At 37.6% G+C, this 22,303-nt stretch overlaps 1 protein-coding gene across 1 annotated transcript in view; it reads left to right on the plus strand.

Annotated features, from left to right (window-relative positions):
• Positions 1 to 1,009: 1,009 nt before the first annotated feature.
• Positions 1,010 to 22,303, plus strand: part of LOC146002301 (uncharacterized) — a 41,453-nt gene continuing 20,159 nt past the window's right edge. The window contains exons 1-3 of the mRNA XM_083140012.1: positions 1,010 to 1,020; positions 3,555 to 3,840; positions 4,728 to 4,846. Coding sequence (XP_082996138.1) covers positions 1,010 to 1,020; positions 3,555 to 3,840; positions 4,728 to 4,846 — 416 coding nt within the window. The remainder of the gene's footprint in view (positions 1,021 to 3,554; positions 3,841 to 4,727; positions 4,847 to 22,303) is intronic.

The following is a 22,303-nucleotide window of genomic DNA, read 5'->3' on the forward strand; positions in this document are numbered from 1 at the left end:
GTTTGCTTTACAAAACATGCACAATGAAGAATCTGTTGTAACATATGACTTCGAAGATTGTTGACATTTAGCACTGTACTGTTTGTGCATATTTGTAGATGATTTTGTTGCTACCTTGTTACCTTCACTCGTAACTGGATTAATCTTTTCAAGAGCCTGGCATCTGTGCTCTAGAAAACTAAAGAGCTGATCTAATGTGCTAAATTCAGTATCATTACTTTCTAGTTCAAATGCTCTTCTCGTTGCAGGGTCGAGATTTGAAACAAGATGCTGAACTAAAATTATATCAGTTAACGACGTGTCTTCAGCTATCATTTTGAGCGCTGAAATAGAGCTAACTGCAGTGTTTGTAAATGAACGAAGTTCCTGACAATTCTCCTTTACAACTGGATTGATATGTAAAATATCATTTACATGTGACACTGCTATCAACCTTTTATTGTCGTATCGCTCATTGAGTTGCTCCCAAGCAATAGCGTAATTTGCTTCTGTCATTGGCAAATTTTGAATTAGATGTAAGGCCTCGCCTTTCAATGATACGCGCAAATACTGAAACTTCTGAACATTTGAAATATCTACATTGTTGTGTATCAGCGATACGAACGTGTCCTTGAAAGACACCCACTGCGTGTAATTACCGCTAAAATGTGGTAATGCAATTGCCGGAAGCTTCACCTGCGTACTTCCTCGTGATGCAGATTGTTTAGTTTCAGGGGAAACTGGCTTTGTGACATGCTTGTCAATCAAAATTTGCATTCTTGTTTTCAAATCAAAGTACATACGTTCAATTTCTTCTCTTGCCGCGTCATGTTCACCTTCGACTGATTGTAGTTCAATGCTGTCTTGAACTTCCTCTAATTTTAGCCAAACCTCGTTTAAATGCTCCAAGCGAGTCTTGATTGTTAGAATGTTGCTTGATGCTTCATCGTAAGTATCAACATACGAAGCTATACGTTTGAGTTTGCGCTTGCATGCATTTCTCTCTTTGATAAGACGCTGAATGTCGGCCATGGTTGCAAGGTAAGGAAAATACAAGGAAGGAAATGTAAAATGAACCAGACTTACTCACCGATTTGCTTCTTTGACGCTCGCGTAGAAAGTCAATCCCTCCTCCCACGACGATGGTGAAGAAACAGAGAATGCATCATCCTACGACGAAACAAGAGTTCCTGAAAAAGCTGATTTCACCGTACCGTGACGATTAATGCTACTTAATCGCAACCGAGTTCAAGGTCACTGCAAAATTCGTTGTAACGATGTTCGTTACGAAAGCGCGGAAAACATGTATCTGTGCAAACCAAAAACACTGTTCGTTCTGTAACACTGTCACAATTAGCACTGTCACAATTAGCACTGTCACAACTGATGATCACTGAACTGCACGAAACAACAACTGTCACTATATCCGGAATGCGGAGGACCATAAATGTTTGCAGATACCTTTCACGTATCAACATGAAAGAAAACTAGCATCTCTGGGTATGACGCCATATTGTCTATCTTACCATAGGGCTGGAACAACGGATATAGCAACAAATTCGCATATGATACAAGTCCTTTAATTCACATGGTATTATATAATAATTAAATACGTTTGCACACTGAAGAAATACAAAAAGGCCCACATCCGATAGGCTAGCTGAAATGTTCTCCCGCTGCCGCGAGCCGACATGCACCATGCCGCTTTGTACGAATATCACGCTCCCAGAATTCCGAGTTCTTGCACGAAGCTCCCAGCGGGAGTAAAATAAAAACAAATGAGGAGCGGAAAGCAATACTATTTACAATCTTAAACAACAGTACAAAATATTGTGTGGGCTCGGGCCCTACCCCAGATAAGTTGGCACCAGTGCTACAGTGGTATTAGAAACTGCACCAGCGACCACGAAATTCACTAATTCAGGTATATTATGCAGTGTTTCATTTACTAATGAATTATGCAATAGAATTTTTGGGAGAACTCACCGGCAAGTATAGAAGCATTTAGAGAACAAAAGCAAGTCGTTAGAGTTATGGCAGGAATAAAAACTAAGGAATCGTGGAAAACGTTGTTTAATAAATATAATATATTAACCTCGCTTCACTGTGTGTGTGTGTGTATATATATATATATATATATATATATGAAATGGCATTATCTAACGAGAAAAATATTACTCCACGAAGCTCAATAGAACATAGTATATACCTGTATAACACCCGAAACAAACAGCTTCTAGTTCACCAGGCTAACATTAGTTCAAGAAGGATTCAAACATATGGCAATTAAAATATTCAATAACCTACCAAATGATATAAAACAGAAAATTTGAGAAGGTACAAAAACAAATTGAAAGAAACTATTATTAAATTAGGAATATAATAGCGTTAGTGAATACTTAAATTGTAAATTATAGATAATCTTGTGTTATTATTTTTTTGTCTGAATTGTACCGAACCCTCCAAATACCAATATGTATGGTTTATAAAAATTCAAATTTAAATTCAAATTCGAAATTTGGCGACTGGGTAGAAGTGCGCTGGTATCATATACGGAAAATGCAAAGCGAGCGAAGCTCAAGAATATCTGCGTACACTGTGTGGCAACGTCTACAATGCAGCGTTGCCTACTCCAAGCGTCAATCCTCCCTCTGAAGGGAAAGCAGTCGTTGTCTTCCCTAGTCTTTTCTACAAATGTTGATGTCATTCTTGTATCACGTATATCGTTCAGAAAAGAGAGAGCATGCAGACTCGTAAACCTCCTAACAAATCCAGTTGTGAACAGGGTCGCGTGCGCCTATGCGACAACAGCGCATATTCTGCTAGGCGCCTGATTTCTTATATCCTAGTGCAAGGCAGTATATGTTAAGGCCGAATCGCACGGAACTGGATTTCCAGTGGGAATGCCCTAGTCGGTTACCTGGTGGAAATCATAGCAGACAAGCTGCCTGCTTGACTGGTTTTGAAGAATGGGCCATGTTCTACATGCAACTGGCTTTCCTCGACTGAATTCTGGGGAACAACCAATCACAGCGGAGTTTGGTCATTTGAAAATAATCTGTAAGTTTGCAAGGCAAACTCGTGAATGTGGTTTCCGAGTGGTGGTTGTTTTTGTTGGCTTCTCGATAAAAGAAAAATTAACAGAGATTATGCACATTCTTGTTCAGTTCATTAATATTTTATGTATCTCCGCAAACCGATGAGATTTGTACTTGACAAATATGATTAGCGGATAATGAAAATCCTTATTATTACAAGTATATTAAATGTTCAATTTCTAGTCCATACTTTTCTGTTTTCATTTTTAATAACAGCAGTAATTCTCTTACAACGTTTTTTAAATCGCTCGTTCATCTTCTTAGATTGCCTGTTCTGGGCAATGTCTTGTGGGAACAAAAGTATTCCGACATGTACGGTAACAAGTATCGTGCGAGACGATGGGTAGCCAGCCAGTCCAGGACCAACTAGGCCATTCCTATCGGAAATCCAGTTCCGTGTGATTCGGCCTTAAGTCTTGTTGTATATTTGTTCTGTTTTCAATTAAACTTTCAGTACTCCTGCTTTTAATTTTCTAGGTTCAAATTCCTTCCAGTCCTGGTAGTGCTTTGTGCTGTGTGTAAAGAGAGTGACACCACATGGAATCAAGCTCAGAACAATGTGATTCCCATCCCAATCGACACCTTTAGCTGGCCACAGGTCTTTCTAATAAAAACAATTACTTTGGCCTACACTGTGATCTGGTTCTGGGGAAGGTTTCCCATAGCAGTGGAGGTGCCGTTGACGAACTTCTTCTCTAGTGACGAAAGAAGCATGGACGATGAAAATGGAATATTTTCTCTCATGGAAGAATTTGTTTTTATGGTGAGTCCATATTCTCGGTCTCCTTCTTTTCCCATTACTTCTATCCATAATTGTAAGCAAATCGAGTGTAGATCAAGTAGGAAGAGGGCGGATTGAATCGCTTATGCTTCTGTTCCGGCGATGATGTATGATACTTAGAGGACACCAAATACTCTCGCTTACCGGAGAGGCGGGCATCATGTCCACACCTCCATTTTTTCTATTTTTCAACTGTGACAATGTTTATAAAAAATATTTCTGTATTAGTTCTGTTAATAAAAACCATACGTTTAATGCAAATAGAAGGAAAAATGCCTAGGTGGGTCTATCAGCCGCCATCTTTGAATGTGTGTTACTCGGTACACTCAAGTCAGTGACAGTGTACAATTGGTTGGTAATGATGGTAATGATCTGTAATTATTATAATTAATAAACAACTGCACCTCGAAACAAAGAAGCATTAATGAAAAAAGATTATGTTTTTGTGAATTTTTGAATAGTAAAACATGTGTGTGACACTCATGTAATAATTGGTTATTATTTCTTATTAATTATGACATTTTTGTAATTATTGTAATTAACAAATAACTGCACATATACATATACATATACAATCAACATAAGAAGCAATGATTCAATAACAAAATGGTTTCTTGAATTTTAATGATTAAAAAAAGTGTGAGCCTGTGAGCCCCCTCAGGAAAGCAGGAAAGTAAGTTTCTCGTACGGCACGGGTAAGGTAGGCTTAATTTACGTTATTTTAGATATCCATTTCTCATTTTGTTGAAAAATTCTATTTTCCCGTTCATTGTGAATAAAGATGTCATCCAACATGGATAATTTCAACTCACAATCCTCCACTAAAGTATGAACAGGTTCTAAATACCAAGTTTTCTCCTCTCTTACAGGCCATTCATCGTCTGAGCAGTGAAGATTGTGCTTTGAAATACACGTGCGAGTTAGCTTCAAAAGCAAGGCAAGAAGAGGGTTTCGATGTTTTTTATTCGATTTTTCTTCTTCAACTCTTGTAAGTTTCTGAATACTACAAAGTCACATTATACGGCATAACTTTTTTTTCTGTTTGTATAGGACGGAGCTCACCAAAGTTCTTCGCGGATAAGCGAAGGTTATAATTTATTACTTAAGTATGTGTTCCATGATAACAAGTTGTATCACATAGAGGTTACATCACTATGTGCTTTGCCTCTTTGTAGACAAAGGCGTATGCAACGTTTCATCACATGTAATTTCCGTACAATATGCTTCCTTCGTTGTTGGCGCCTTGGGTTGCTTACATGGGCGCAGCAATATGTTTCAATATTGTCATTAAAATTTAATCAATGATATGACTGTTCCAAATATGTGCTTATTTAGTACTTTTTACATGTGAAATGTTTCTGAATTAAAAATATACGAGTATGTTTATTTCTTAAAATAAGGCAAGCAACGTAACCACTCTAATAACAGAGCGTTGCAAGTGTTAGATAGGCCTACATTCTGACTTGGGCATCGCTGAAAAATCTTGAAACACTAAGGGAGCCGTGAAACGAAAAAGTTTCGGAACCGCTGCAATAGAAGTTATGCATTTTAAGTTCTTTCTTTTCACTGAAATTCAGTTTCTCGTCTTCATAGACGGGATGTAATCTTAATTTGTGTCACATCTTGTTGTGGTGTTTGAGTTGTTGTTTTATTGTGACCCTTTCACCGTTTTTCATATCTCATTCAGTTCGTATCTTCGGTGCTTTCGTTTTAGTTTCTTCGGCACTGTTTTCTGTAAGGACTTTTCTATTCTGAATAGATTCTATCTAGGGGAGACTTTTTATCAATGAGTTTTCTGAAATCAGAATGTGTGGTAGTTTAGATGGAATAGCTGGAAGAGGATATGGAAGAGGAACGTTTTCCTCGTGGTTTCCCTTTCTGTTTCATCTCAACGCCGACAATTTGCTTTAAACAGAAAAAAGAGAATAATCAAGTATTGTTTAAACCTCCATTTCCCTAATATTGGAAGATACGTCTGTTACTATACAATTGCCACCTGCAACTCACTCGATTGTACATTTTTGTAGATGTTATTGTGAATCAGCTAATATGAACTAAACGAATATATGTACAGTGTTATTCAAAATGATGGACTCACTTTCATTCATGTATATTTCCTTGAATATACATTGAATGTGAATAATATACATACAATAGAGAGAGGAAGGTCTAAAGTATACAAATTGACAATAGAGGTTATAGATGTTCAATATGGCCAGCGTCTGCTGCACGGCAAACATCTAAGTGGTAGCCGAACTCATCCCACTCACGAAGAAGCATCTCTTGTGTTACTGAGTTCACCACAACTGTGATACGGTTCCGAAGGTCGGACAGAGTTGTTGGAAGAGGTGATACGTACACTGCTTCTTTGACATACCCCCACAAGAAAAAGTCACATGGCGTGAGATCAGAAAATCTCGGAACCACAACAGAATAGTCAGGTCTTCATTTTCCTTGCGACCTATCCATCCTTGAGGGAGGGCTTCATTCAGAAATCCTCGAACAGCAAGGTGCCAATGGGGCGGAGCTCCATTTTGATGAAAAGATGAAGGTTTTGGAATCTTCATTAAGTTGAGGAAAAAGCCAGTGTACCAACATGTCCAGATATGTAATCCCACTTACCGTGCTCTCCGAATAAAAAAGTCCGCAAATCTTTCTGTGCGATAAGGCACACAAAAAATTTACCTTTGGTGAGTCTCTCTCAAGTGGCAGTGTTGCACGGGGATTTTCCAGACCCTATATACGAACATTGTGCCTGTTCACTTTCCCGCTAAAGTGAAACGTCGCTTTGTCACTGAACACTACAGCGGGAGAAAAGTGGCATCCTCCATTTCTTTCTAGCATGTTCACACAAAATTCAATACGCTTTTGTTTGTCAATCCCGAGGAGCGCCTGTACAAGTTGTAAGCGGTGTGGCTTGTACAGTAAACGGCGTCTCTAATCTCGCCATACAGTTGGTTGAGGTATTCCAAGTTCTCTGCTAGTTGTATTGGTTGACTTTCTAGGACTGCGCACATAACTGTCTTAAATTCGTCTCACGTCCTCCTCTGACACACGCGGTCGGCCCGTGCTTTTTCCTTTGCAGAGACATCCAGTCCGTTGAAATTGGTTAAACCAACGGCATATGCTCTTCCTAGTTGGCGGTTCTATGCCGAATCAGAGACGGAATGCCCGCTGCACTGCAGTTGCCGACTCAGTTTTGCCGAACTCAAGAACGCAGAAAATCTTATGCTGCACGGTGGCCATCTTACTCGGAACTGAACTGAAGCGTACTTGGTGGCGCGAGCACGCACACTCAAGCGGTTGGTTACGCAACTGCACTCTAGCGGTAGTATTCGAAACTTTAGACCTTCCTCTCTCTCTTGTATGTATATTATTCATATTCAATGTATATTCAAGAAAATATACATGAATAAAAGTGAGTCCATCATTTTGAATAACCCTGTATATGTGACGACCTCCGTGGCTGAGTAGTTGGATGCCCGAGGTCCTGACCTGAGTATAGTTGTTTGTTATGTGTGGCGTGTCCCTTCATCAATTTCGTCATATCATCACTCTCGCCTCCCTGTGCAATCGGGGAGGAAACCCGGTTGTCAGCAGGGTGCGATTCTGAACGATCAGTGGCGTACGTAAATCAGTCTTTAAGTTCTTTAAATAATTTACTTAAAATACTGGTTTAGAAGCATAGTTTAATAGTTTGCATAATACATACACGTAATGTTATATAATGAGATATTGGCCATTAAAGTTAAATGTGTAAAAATAAAAGAAAAAAGTTGGTTTACCAGTGCTAAACGGGGTAACATGGCGTATAGTACGTACTCCACTGTTCAAGCATCACTTAGATCATATCTTTCTTTTTCAAAGAAATTTGTTGAGAATAGTGTATGTTAAAATCTACAAGTTTATTTTGAATCTACGATCTTGTCGATTTTATGGTACGTTATTCTCACAAAATTTCTTTGAAAAAAAATTATATAAATGGCATTTGGTATCTTTATAGTTTTCAAGTCATGCCCACACATGCCATCACACTGTGAGTACAAGGACAAATATTCAAATGAAAATGAAGTCTGTAAAGTAATCGTACCGTGACTTTTGTATATTGTAAAGGAGCCAAAAGGCGTATTTTGAACGCTGAAATTCGACCGAAGTGTTTTTTCGCTTGCACAGTGGTTCGTATCTTCACTCATCCTCATCGACACGATTAGCCAAAAGTGGCAGAAAAACGACGCTAAATGACAATAAACTCATCAGAATCAAATCAAACCATTCTGTGACTGGAAGAATAGACTAGACAAAAACCCTTATGTTTGGAAGAGAAGACTAGTTATTGCTTCTGCTCAGTGACGGTCATAAATTCACTGATTCCCAAAACAGAATGTACACTGATTCATTACAATGTCAAAACTATATTTGAAAACTGTGAACCGAAAGATAGGCACTCGAGCACTGAATGCTTACATTTAGCAGCTTACGATCAGTGGCGTAGCGTTATAGTACGCCCATACGCCCGGCTTTCCCAGATTTAAAATTCCAAAAATGCTTAAATGCTGCGATTATAAAGTAAAACGTGACTAATTTCATATATGTTTGACCTTCATGGCATTATAGTAGCTATTTTTCGCGATCCGCTTGCAACGCTCCAGTCTCAACACTCGTTCTAGCATCTCTTTTCAATGCCTTTCCTGGTCTCTATATTCCTTGCTGCCTTTCTGGAGGGAAAGCTTCAATTTCTACAGCACGCGCGTAAATGCTCTCTCTTACGCCAGCGTACGGAGCAGAGAGGTCTACCGTGATTGGTTCATGTGACCCTTCCTGCCTTCTGAAGCAGACGACAGCGGTAGAATTTCTACCCGGTTCTTCGCGCTCATGCAACTCGTGCTATGTGATGCTACAATACGCAATATTGACTGACGTAACTTTACCAATCTCAAATATACTGCTTCTTAATACCCACTGCATTGTATAATTTATCGCACGAACAGCGATGTGCATTAGAAACTAAAAGATCAACACAGTTTTTGTCAAGTAAGTTGGTGATGTCCTCGTGGTAGAAGTTCAGCCTGTGGCTGCTCTACCACTTAACCCGCAAAACTATTAATTTTTTATTGTATTTTTTCGTTATTGTCTAACTACTTAATGTTGTGTCAATGGAAATGTTTAGCATTCATTTGAAAACTCTTAACATCGAATGGTCTCTTGACAAAATTATTTTAAAATGTTATCAGCATTCTCAAGATGTAATAAACAGTGGTCTGAATTACTAATCGGTACTGTTACGTCAGTAGAGTGTACGATATTTGGATCATCCACTCTGCTTTGCACAGTGCGCCAAGACGACCGAGGTCCCTGGTTCGAATCCCGGCGTGAGCACGGGTGTTCTTTGTCAGTGTCCCATCATCAATATCATCACTCATATTCATATTCGCAATTACCCAAAAGTGGTAGAAAAGCAAAATAAAATAAACCAAATCAATCAGTAGTTGGATCATCCACAACAATGACGTCTACTGTTGTGCAGAGGCGCTTGTGATTCAGGTAGGTTTTTAATGAAAAAATATAAATATGCTGACCAAGGCAGTAATTTATTTTATTAAAAACATAAACTAAACGTAACGTTTCAACCTTCTAGCAAGGTCTTCATCAGACTCTGTATCAAGTACAAAAGTAACAAGATACCTAAAACAGGGCATTATATACACAAAACATTACTCCCTCCAGACTAATAGAAAGTTGTTTTGGAACTTTCTCGCAGGTGGCTTTCACTATACTTTCACCTAAAAGGCGAAAAATATATACTTTCATATAGAATGTGGATTGGGCTTTATATATCACGCTCTTTTTCCTTCATTTTCTTCCTTCTCCTCTCCTCTTTCTCTCTTGTTCTTCCACTCTTTCTAACACTTTCTTCCATTCTTTGTTTAACTTCAGTCCCCCATTCCAGTTCATTGTGTCTTCTTCACCTTTCCTCTCTATTTCCTTGGCTTCCTTCCATTTTCTCACTAGCATTCTCTTCTCCCTTCCTATCTGCTTAGCCTCATCCCACTCTATGTCATGTCCTGTTTCTCTCGTGTGTTTAAATATCGCATTTCTCTCTCTCTTAAGTCGTACATCATCCCTATGTTGTTTCAACCTATCTTTCAGTCTCTTTTTCGTTTCTCCTATGTACACACTCTGACATTCTTTACATTTTACTTCGTAGATAATCCCTTCCTCTTCCTCTTCTCTGTTTTTCTTTTTCTTGTTTGCATTCTTCGCTATTCCTAAGATGCTTCTCCCTCCCTTTCTGTAAGTTTTAATGCCCGCTTTCCTAAGCACTTTGCATATCTTTTCTGTGGTCTCACCCATACTCCTTATTCCAAACCACCTCTCTTTTTCTTTCTCTTCATCTTTCTCTTCCAATTCTCCCCTTCCTCTTTTCTTCCTTCTTCTGTTTATGTCCAGTCTATCCTGCTTCTCATAGCCATTCTTTTCCAGCTGTTTCCAAAGGCTATTTATTTTGCCTTCTTTTTCACATTCCTTCGTGCATATTTTCGTTATTCTGTCCTCCGTATTCTTTATGAAATTTCTTTTTGTCACCTCACTTACATCACTTCTTTTGTGGCAGAATACCCCTGCTGCACACTTCTTCTGATGCCAAGCGGTTTCAATTTCTTCTCCTCTCTTCCTTTTCATCAATATATCAAGGTAGCTTAACTTGCCTTCTTCTTCTATTTCAAGTTCCAATAAAATCCCTCTTTCTTCATCTTGTATTTCTTTGGCAAAAATGTCAAGCTGCCTCTTTGTTCCCTTCCATATGCCAAAACAATCGTCCACATATCTGCAAAACAAAATTATTTTGTCACCTCCTTTTTCTATCACTTTCTTTTCCCATTCATTCATAACCAATTCAGCCAATGCTGGGCTTAGGCTAGAACCTATATTCAGTCCTTCACTCATTAACATTATTTTATCTCCCATTATACTGTAACCGTTATTCCAAATGGTTTCCAGCGCCTTCACTACCCTTTCACTATCCCATTCTCCTATAATTTCCTTTCCCATTCTCTTTTTAATAATGTCCAAAACGTGTTCCCTCTTGATGCTTGGGAACATACTTTTTACATCTAAGCTAAACATTGTCGTCTTCATCTCATTTAACTTAAGTCCTTTTATGAGGTCTACTACTTGCTCACTGTTCTTAACTGCTCTGCTTTCTTGCTGTGTTACTAACACTTCAATAACTTTCTTTAATTTCTTTTCCAAGGGTTCCAAAATATTGTTTCTGCAATTCATTACTGGTCTTAACTTTATCTCCTCTTTGTGTATCTTTGGAAAACCCTTCAAACTTGGTAGTCTTCCTGTCTCCTTTATGCATTTCTTGAATCCACTCTTCCTACAGTCTTGTATGACCCTTTCTTTTATAGTTTGTTCTTCTTCTGTTCCACAAATCTCCTCATATCCATTTTCTTTTAGGTCTTCAGACTTCCTCTCGTACCATTCTCTTTCCATCACCACAATTGCTCCTCCTTTATCTGCCTGCTCTATCACCACATCATTTCTTTTCTTGATTTTCTTTATCCCTTCCCTTTCTTTCTGACTCAAATTATCTACTTTTCTTTGTTTTCCCATTTCTTTCTTCAGTATGGCTGCTGTTCTTCTTCTAATCTTGTCTCTAGCTGGTTCTTCTTTTATATGGAGTACTGCTTCTTCAATGTCATATATAACTTCCTCATAATCTACATTTCTTTCTTTAACTTTGAAACCTCTTCCTAGTTTTAAAAAAGCTTCCTCTTCTTTTGATAGGTCAACGTTCCCTATTACCACAACTCTTTTTCTGGTATCCTCTTCTTCTTCCTCTTCTCCCCTTTCTTCTTTCCATCCTAGTCCCTCTCCCTTCTTTTTCAACTTTATTTGTATTTTCTCTCTAAATTTCTCCTGCCAGCTTTTCATTTCGTAAAATGTATATTCTCTCGTAAAAATGGTGAGACCATCTTCAATAGCTTTTTCAATTCTTTTAAGGTTCTCCTTTATTATTTTTATCTCCTTTCTTCTTGCCCTTATTTCATTCCATATCAGTTCTTTTTCCATTTTCTGAACCAATATCTTCCATCTCCTGGTATTGCAAACCACTCCCTTCTTACTTATTTTTAATCCTTTAGGTGCTGTGCCTCTCTCCAAACATTTTCTCAGAAACTTCTCTTGTTCGTCTTTGTGTATTTCTTTCCTCTTCAAGTCCTTCCAGTTGTTAATTTTCCTCATCAGCCTTGGAAAATGTCCAATTATAACACCATTAAGCCTTGTTTCCATTATTATGAAAAAGTATAAATATGCTGACCAAGGCAGTAATTTATTTTATTAAAAACATAAACTAAACGTAACGTTTCAACCTTCTAGCAAGGTCTTCATCAGACTCTGTATCAAGTACAAAAGTAACAAGATACCTAAAACAGGGCATTATATACACAAAACATTACTCCCTCCAGACTAATAGAAAGTTGTTTTGGAACTTTCTCGCAGGTGGCTTTCACTATACTTTCACCTAAAAGGCGAAAAATATATACTTTCATATAGAATGTGGATTGGGCTTTATATATCACGCTCTTTTTCCTTCATTTTCTTCCTTCTCCTCTCCTCTTTCTCTCTTGTTCTTTCCACTCTTTCTAACACTTTCTTCCATTCTTTGTTTAACTTCAGTCCTCCATTCCAGTTCATTGTGTCTTCTTCACCTTTCCTCTCTATTTCCTTGGCTTCCTTCCATTTTCTCACTAGCATTCTCTTCTCCCTTCCTATCTGCTTAGCCTCATCCCACTCTATGTCATGTCCTGTTTCTCTCGTGTGTTTAAATATCGCATTTCTCTCTCTCTTAAGTCGTACATCATCCCTATGTTGTTTCAACCTATCTTTCAGTCTCTTTTTCGTTTCTCCTATGTACACACTCTGACATTCTTTACATTTTACTTCGTAGATAATCCCTTCCTCTTCCTCTTCTCTGTTTTTCTTTTTCTTGTTTGCATTCTTCGCTATTCCTAAGATGCTTCTCCCTCCCTTTCTGTAAGTTTTAATGCCCGCTTTCCTAAGCACTTTGCATATCTTTTCTGTGGTCTCACCCATACTCCTTATTCCAAACCACCTCTCTTTTTCTTTCTCTTCATCTTTCTCTTTCTCTTCCAATTCTCCCCTTCCTCTTTTCTTCCTTCTTCTGTTTATGTCCAGTCTATCCTGCTTCTCATAGCCATTCTTTTCCAGCTGTTTCCAAAGGCTATTTATTTTGCCTTCTTTTTCACATTCCTTCGTGCATATTTTCGTTATTCTGTCCTCCGTATTCTTTATGAAATTTCTTTTTGTCACCTCACTTACATCACTTCTTTTGTGGCAGAATACCCCTGCTGCACACTTCTTCTGATGCCAAGCGGTTTCAATTTCTTCCCCTCTCTTCCTTTTCATCAATATATCAAGGTAGCTTAACTTGCCTTCTTCTTCTATTTCAAGTTCCAATAAAATCCCTCTTTCTTCATCTTGTATTTCTTTGGCAAAAATGTCAAGCTGCCTCTTTGTTCCCTTCCATATGCCAAAACAATCGTCCACATATCTGCAAAACAAAATTATTTTGTCACCTCCTTTTTCTATCACTTTCTTTTCCCATTCATTCATAACCAATTCAGCCAATGCTGGGCTTAGGCTAGAACCTATATTCAGTCCTTCACTCATTAACATTATTTTATCTCCCATTATACTGTAACCGTTATTCCAAATGGTTTCCAGCGCCTTCACTACCCTTTCACTATCCCATTCTCCTATAATTTCCTTTCCCATTCTCTTTTTAATAATGTCCAAAACGTGTTCCCTCTTGATGCTTGGGAACATACTTTTTACATCTAAGCTAAACATTGTCGTCTTCATCTCATTTAACTTAAGTCCTTTTATGAGGTCTACTACTTGCTCACTGTTCTTAACTGCTCTGCTTTCTTGCTGTGTTACTAACACTTCAATAACTTTCTTTAATTTCTTTTCCAAGGGTTCCAAAATATTGTTTCTGCAATTCATTACTGGTCTTAACTTTATCTCCTCTTTGTGTATCTTTGGAAAACCCTTCAAACTTGGTAGTCTTCCTGTCTCCTTTATGCATTTCTTGAATCCACTCTTCCTACAGTCTTGTATGACCCTTTCTTTTATAGTTTGTTCTTCTTCTGTTCCACAAATCTCCTCATATCCATTTTCTTTTAGGTCTTCAAACTTCCTCTCGTACCATTCTCTTTCCATCACCACAATTGCTCCTCCTTTATCTGCCTGCTCTATCACCACATCATTTCTTTTCTTGATTTTCTTTATCCCTTCCCTTTCTTTCTGACTCAAATTATCTACTTTTCTTTGTTTTCCCATTTCTTTCTTCAGTATGGCTGCTGTTCTTCTTCTAATCTTGTCTCTAGCTGGTTCTTCTTTTATATGGAGTACTGCTTCTTCAATGTCATATATAACTTCCTCATAATCTACATTTCTTTCTTTAACTTTGAAACCTCTTCCTAGTTTTAAAAAAGCTTCCTCTTCTTTTGATAGGTCAACGTTCCCTATTACCACAACTCTTTTTCTGGTATCCTCTTCTTCTTCCTCTTCTCCCCTTTCTTCTTTCCATCCTAGTCCCTCTCCCTTCTTTTTCAACTTTATTTGTATTTTCTCTCTAAATTTCTCCTGCCAGCTTTTCATTTCGTAAAATGTATATTCTCTCGTAAAAATGGTGAGACCATCTTCAATAGCTTTTTCAATGCTTTTAAGGTTCTCCTTTATTATTTTTATCTCCTTTCTTCTTGCCCTTATTTCATTCCATATCAGTTCTTTTTCCATTTTCTGAACCAATATCTTCCATCTCCTGGTATTGCAAACCACTCCCTTCTTACTTATTTTTAATCCTTTAGGTGCTGTGCCTCTCTCCAAACATTTTCTCAGAAACTTCTCTTGTTCGTCTTTGTGTATTTCTTTCCTCTTCAAGTCCTTCCAGTTGTTAATTTTCCTCATCAGCCTTGGAAAATGTCCAATTATAACACCATTAAGCCTTGTTTCCATTATTATGAAAAAATATAAATATGCTGACCAAGGCAGTAATTTATTTTATTAAAAACATAAACTAAACGTAACGTTTCAACCTTCTAGCAAGGTCTTCATCAGACTCTGTATCAAGTACAAAAGTAACAAGATACCTAAAACAGGGCATTATATACACAAAACATTACTCCCTCCAGACTAATAGAAAGTTGTTTTGGAACTTTCTCGCAGGTGGCTTTCACTATACTTTCACCTAAAAGGCGAAAAATATATACTTTCATATAGAATGTGGATTGGGCTTTATATATCACGCTCTTTTTCCTTCATTTTCTTCCTTCTCCTCTCCTCTTTCTCTCTTGTTCTTTCCACTCTTTCTAACACTTTCTTCCATTCTTTGTTTAACTTCAGTCCCCCATTCCAGTTCATTGTGTCTTCTTCACCTTTCCTCTCTATTTCCTTGGCTTCCTTCCATTTTCTCACTAGCATTCTCTTCTCCCTTCCTATCTGCTTAGCCTCATCCCACTCTATGTCATGTCCTGTTTCTCTCGTGTGTTTAAATATCGCATTTCTCTCTCTCTTAAGTCGTACATCATCCCTATGTTGTTTCAACCTATCTTTCAGTCTCTTTTTCGTTTCTCCTATGTACACACTCTGACATTCTTTACATTTTACTTCGTAGATAATCCCTTCCTCTTCCTCTTCTCTGTTTTTCTTTTTCTTGTTTGCATTCTTCGCTATTCCTAAGATGCTTCTCCCTCCCTTTCTGTAAGTTTTAATGCCCGCTTTCCTAAGCACTTTGCATATCTTTTCTGTGGTCTCACCCATACTCCTTATTCCAAACCACCTCTCTTTTTCTTTCTCTTCATCTTTCTCTTTCTCTTCCAATTCTCCCCTTCCTCTTTTCTTCCTTCTTCTGTTTATGTCCAGTCTATCCTGCTTCTCATAGCCATTCTTTTCCAGCTGTTTCCAAAGGCTATTTATTTTGCCTTCTTTTTCACATTCCTTCGTGCATATTTTCGTTATTCTGTCCTCCGTATTCTTTATGAAATTTCTTTTTGTCACCTCACTTACATCACTTCTTTTGTGGCAGAATACCCCTGCTGCACACTTCTTCTGATGCCAAGCGGTTTCAATTTCTTCTCCTCTCTTCCTTTTCATCAATATATCAAGGTAGCTTAACTTGCCTTCTTCTTCTATTTCAAGTTCCAATAAAATCCCTCTTTCTTCATCTTGTATTTCTTTGGCAAAAATGTCAAGCTGCCTCTTTGTTCCCTTCCATATGCCAAAACAATCGTCCACATATCTGCAAAACAAAATTATTTTGTCACCTCCTTTTTCTATCACTTTCTTTTCCCATTCATTCATAACCAATTCAGCCAATGCTGGGCTTAGGCTAGAACCTATATTCAGTCCTTCACTCATTAACATTATTTTATCTCCCATTATACTGTAACCGTTATTCCAAATGGTTTCCAGCGCCTTCACTACCCTTTCACTATCCCATTCTCCTATAATTTCCTTTCCCATTCTCTTTTTAATAATGTCCAAAACGTGTTCCCTCTTGATGCTTGGGAACATACTTTTTACATCTAAGCTAAACATTGTCGTCTTCATCTCATTTAACTTAAGTCCTTTTATGAGGTCTACTACTTGCTCACTGTTCTTAACTGCTCTGCTTTCTTGCTGTGTTTCTAACACTTCAATAACTTTCTTTAATTTCTTTTCCAAGGGTTCCAAAATATTGTTTCTGCAATTCATTACTGGTCTTAACTTTATCTCCTCTTTGTGTATCTTTGGAAAACCCTTCAAACTTGGTAGTCTTCCTGTCTCCTTTATGCATTTCTTGAATCCACTCTTCCTACAGTCTTGTATGACCCTTTCTTTTATAGTTTGTTCTTCTCCTGTTCCACAAATCTCCTCATATCCATTTTCTTTTAGGTCTTCAGACTTCCTCTCGTACCATTCTCTTTCCATCACCACAATTGCTCCTCCTTTATCTGCCTGCTCTATCACCACATCATTTCTTTTCTTGATTTTCTTTATCCCTTCCCTTTCTTTCTGACTCAAATTATCTACTTTTCTTTGTTTTCCCATTTCTTTCTTCAGTATGGCTGCTGTTCTTCTTCTAATCTTGTCTCTAGCTGGTTCTTCTTTTATATGGAGTACTGCTTCTTCAATGTCATATATAACTTCCTCATAATCTACATTTCTTTCTTTAACTTTGAAACCTCTTCCTAGTTTTAAAAAAGCTTCCTCTTCTTTTGATAGGTCAACGTTCCCTATTACCACAACTCTTTTTCTGGTATCCTCTTCTTCTTCCTCTTCTCCCCTTTCTTCTTTCCATCCTAGTCCCTCTCCCTTCTTTTTCAACTTTATTTGTATTTTCTCTCTAAATTTCTCCTGCCAGCTTTTCATTTCGTAAAATGTATATTCTCTCGTAAAAATGGTGAGACCATCTTCAATAGCTTTTTCAATTCTTTTAAGGTTCTCCTTTATTATTTTTATCTCCTTTCTTCTTGCCCTTATTTCATTCCATATCAGTTCTTTTTCCATTTTCTGAACCAATATCTTCCATCTCCTGGTATTGCAAACCACTCCCTTCTTACTTATTTTTAATCCTTTAGGTGCTGTGCCTCTCTCCAAACATTTTCTCAGAAACTTCTCTTGTTCGTCTTTGTGTATTTCTTTCCTCTTCAAGTCCTTCCAGTTGTTAATTTTCCTCATCAGCCTTGGAAAATGTCCAATTATAACACCATTAAGCCTTGTTTCCATTATTATGAAAAAATATAAATATGCTGACCAAGGCAGTAATTTATTTTATTAAAAACATAAACTAAACGTAACGTTTCAACCTTCTAGCAAGGTCTTCATCAGACTCTGTATCAAGTACAAAAGTAACAAGATACCTAAAACAGGGCATTATATACACAAAACATTACTCCCTCCAGACTAATAGAAAGTTGTTTTGGAACTTTCTCGCAGGTGGCTTTCACTATACTTTCACCTAAAAGGCGAAAAATATATACTTTCATATAGAATGTGGATTGGGCTTTATATATCACGCTCTTTTTCCTTCATTTTCTTCCTTCTCCTCTCCTCTTTCTCTCTTGTTCTTTCCACTCTTTCTAACACTTTCTTCCATTCTTTGTTTAACTTCAGTCCCCCATTCCAGTTCATTGTGTCTTCTTCACCTTTCCTCTCTATTTCCTTGGCTTCCTTCCATTTTCTCACTAGCATTCTCTTCTCCCTTCCTATCTGCTTAGCCTCATCCCACTCTATGTCATGTCCTGTTTCTCTCGTGTGTTTAAATATCGCATTTCTCTCTCTCTTAAGTCGTACATCCATCCCTATGTTGTTTCAACCTATCTTTCAGTCTCTTTTCGTTTCTCCTATGTACACACTCTGACATTCTTTACATTTTACTTCGTAGATAATCCCTTCCTCTTCCTCTTCTCTGTTTTTCTTTTTCTTGTTTGCATTCTTCGCTATTCCTAAGATGCTTCTCCCTCCCTTTCTGTAAGTTTTAATGCCCGCTTTCCTAAGCACTTTGCATATCTTTTCTGTGGTCTCACCCATACTCCTTATTCCAAACCACCTCTCTTTTTCTTTCTCTTCATCTTTCTCTTTCTCTTCCAATTCTCCCCTTCCTCTTTTCTTCCTTCTTCTGTTTATGTCCAGTCTATCCTGCTTCTCATAGCCATTCTTTTCAGCTGTTTCCAAAGGCTATTTATTTTGCCTTCTTTTTCACATTCCTTCGTGCATATTTTCGTTATTCTGTCCTCCGTATTCTTTATGAAATTTCTTTTGTCACCTCACTTACATCACTTCTTTTGTGGCAGAATACCCCTGCTGCACACTTCTTCTGATGCCAAGCGGTTTCAATTTCTTCCCCTCTCTTATTATTGAAGTGTTAGTAACACAGCAAGAAAGCAGAGCAGTTAAGAACAGTGAGCAAGTAGTAGACCTCATAAAAGGACTTAAGTTAAATGAGATGAAGACGACAATGTTTAGCTTAGATGTAAAAAGTATGTTCCCAAGCATCAAGAGGGAACACGTTTTGGACATTATTAAAAAGAGAATGGAAAGGAAATTATAGGAGAATGGGATAGTGAAAGGGTAGTGAAGGCGCTGGAAACCATTTGGAATAACGGTTACAGTATAATGGGAGATAAAATAATGTTAATGAGTGAAGGACTGAATATAGGTTCTAGCCTAAGCCCAGCATTGGCTGAATTGGTTATGATTGAATGGGAAAAGAAAGTGATAGAAAAAGGAGGTGACAAAATAATTTTGTTTTGCAGATATGTGGACGATTGTTTTGGCATATGGAAGGGAACAAAGAGGCAGCTTGACATTTTTGCCAAAGAAATACAAGATGAAGAAAGAGGGATTTTATTGGAACTTGAAATAGAAGAAGAAGGCAAGTTAAGCTACCTTGATATATTGATGAAAAGGAAGAGAGGAGAAGAAATTGAAACCGCTTGGCATCAGAAGAAGTGTGCAGCAGGGGTATTCTGCCACAAAAGAAGTGATGTAAGTGAGGTGACAAAAAGAAATTTCATAAAGAATACGGAGGACAGAATAACGAAAATATGCACGAAGGAATGTGAAAAAGAAGGCAAAATAAATAGCCTTTGGAAACAGCTGGAAAAGAATGGCTATGAGAAGCAGGATAGACTGGACATAAACAGAAGAAGGAAGAAAAGAGGAAGGGGAGAATTGGAAGAGAAAGAGAAAGATGAAGAGAAAGAAAAAGAGAGGTGGTTTGGAATAAGGAGTATGGGTGAGACCACAGAAAAGATATGCAAAGTGCTTAGGAAAGCGGGCATTAAAACTTACAGAAAGGGAGGGAGAAGCATCTTAGGAATAGCGAAGAATGCAAACAAGAAAAAGAAAAACAGAGAAGAGGAAGAGGAAGGGATTATCTACGAAGTAAAATGTAAAGAATGTCAGAGTGTGTACATAGGAGAAACGAAAAAGAGACTGAAAGATAGGTTGAAACAACATAGGGATGATGTACGACTTAAGAGAGAGAGAAATGCGATATTTAAACACACGAGAGAAACAGGACATGACATAGAGTGGGATGAGGCTAAGCAGATAGGAAGGGAGAAGAGAATGCTAGTGAGAAAATGGAAGGAAGCCAAGGAAATAGAGAGGAAAGGTGAAGAAGACACAATGAACTGGAATGGGGGACTGAAGTTAAACAAAGAATGGAAGAAAGTGTTAGAAAGAGTGGAAAGAACAAGAGAGAAAGAGGAGAGGAGAAGGAAGAAAATGAAGGAAAAAGAGCGTGATATATAAAGCCCAATCCACATTCTATATGAAAGTATATATTTTTCGCCTTTTAGGTGAAAGTATAGTGAAAGCCACCTGCGAGAAAGTTCCAAAACAACTTTCTATTAGTCTGGAGGGAGTAATGTTTTGTGTATATAATGCCCTGTTTTAGGTATCTTGTTACTTTTGTACTTGATACAGAGTCTGATGAAGACCTTGCTAGAAGGTTGAAACGTTACGTTTAGTTTATGTTTTTAATAAAATAAATTACTGCCTTGGTCAGCATATTTATATTTTTTCATAATAATGGAAACAAGGCTTAATGGTGTTATAATTGGACATTTTCCAAGGCTGATGAGGAAAATTAACAACTGGAAGGACTTGAAGAGGAAAGAAATACACAAAGACGAACAAGAGAAGTTTCTGAGAAAATGTTTGGAGAGAGGCACAGCACCTAAAGGATTAAAAATAAGTAAGAAGCGAGTGGTTTGCAATACCAGGAGATGGAAGATATTGGTTCAGAAAATGGAAAAAGAACTGATATGGAATGAAATAAGGGCAAGAAGAAAGGAGATAAAAATAATAAAGGAGAACCTTAAAAGAATTGAAAAAGCTATTGAAGATGGTCTCACCATTTTTACGAGAGAATATACATTTTACGAAATGAAAAGCTGGCAGGAGAAATTTGGAGAGAAAATACAAATAAAGTTGAAAAAGAAGGGAGAGGGACTAGGATGGAAAGAAGAAAGGGGAGAAGAGGAAGAAGAAGAGGATACCAGAAAAAGAGTTGTGGTAATAGGGAAATTTGACCTATCAAAAGAAGAGGAAGCTTTTTTAAAACTAGGAAGAGGTTTCAAAGTTAAAGAAAGAAATGTAGATTATGAGGAAGTTATATATGACATTGAAGAAGCAGTACTCCATATAAAAGAAGAACCAGCTAGAGACAAGATTAGAAGAAGAACAGCAGCCATACTGAAGAAAGAAATGGGAAAACAAAGAAAAGTAGATAATTTGAGTCAGAAAGAAAGGGAAGGGATAAAGAAAATCAAGAAAAGAAATGATGTGGTGATAGAGCAGGCAGATAAAGGAGGAGCAATTGTGGTGATGGAAAGAGAATGGTACGAGAGGAAGTTTGAAGACCTAAAAGAAAATGGATATGAGGAGATTTGTGGAACAGAAGAAGAACAAACTATAAAGGAAAGGGTCATACAAGACTGTAGGAAGAGTGGATTCAAGAAATGCATAAAGGAGACAGGAAGACTACCAAGTTTGAAGGGTTTTCCAAAGATACACAAAGAGGAGATAAAGTTAAGACCAGTAATGAATTGCAGAAACAATATTTTGGAACCCTTGGAAAAGAAATTAAAGAAAGTTATTGAAGTGTTAGTAACACAGCAAGAAAGCAGAGCAGTTAAGAACAGTGAGCAAGTAGTAGACCTCATAAAAGGACTTAAGTTAAATGAGATGAAGACGACAATGTTTAGCTTAGATGTAAAAAGTATGTTCCCAAGCATCAAGAGGGAACACGTTTTGGACATTATTAAAAAGAGAATGGGAAAGGAAATTATAGGAGAATGGGATAGTGAAAGGGTAGTGAAGGCGCTGGAAACCATTTGGAATAACGGTTACAGTATAATGGGAGATAAAATAATGTTAATGAGTGAAGGACTGAATATAGGTTCTAGCCTAAGCCCAGCATTGGCTGAATTGGTTATGAATGAATGGGAAAAGAAAGTGATAGAAAAAGGAGGTGACAAAATAATTTTGTTTTGCAGATATGTGGACGATTGTTTTGGCATATGGAAGGGAACAAAGAGGCAGCTTGACATTTTTGCCAAAGAAATACAAGATGAAGAAAGAGGGATTTTATTGGAACTTGAAATAGAAGAAGAAGGCAAGTTAAGCTACCTTGATATATTGATGAAAAGGAAGAGAGGAGAAGAAATTGAAACCGCTTGGCATCAGAAGAAGTGTGCAGCAGGGGTATTCTGCCACAAAAGAAGTGATGTAAGTGAGGTGACAAAAAGAAATTTCATAAAGAATACGGAGGACAGAATAACGAAAATATGCACGAAGGAATGTGAAAAAGAAGGCAAAATAAATAGCCTTTGGAAACAGCTGGAAAAGAATGGCTATGAGAAGCAGG

This window comes from Lepisma saccharinum, chromosome 18 (genome assembly GCF_977018435.1).
Source record: "Lepisma saccharinum chromosome 18, izLepSacc3.1, whole genome shotgun sequence".
Taxonomy (NCBI): domain Eukaryota; kingdom Metazoa; phylum Arthropoda; class Insecta; order Zygentoma; family Lepismatidae; genus Lepisma; species Lepisma saccharinum.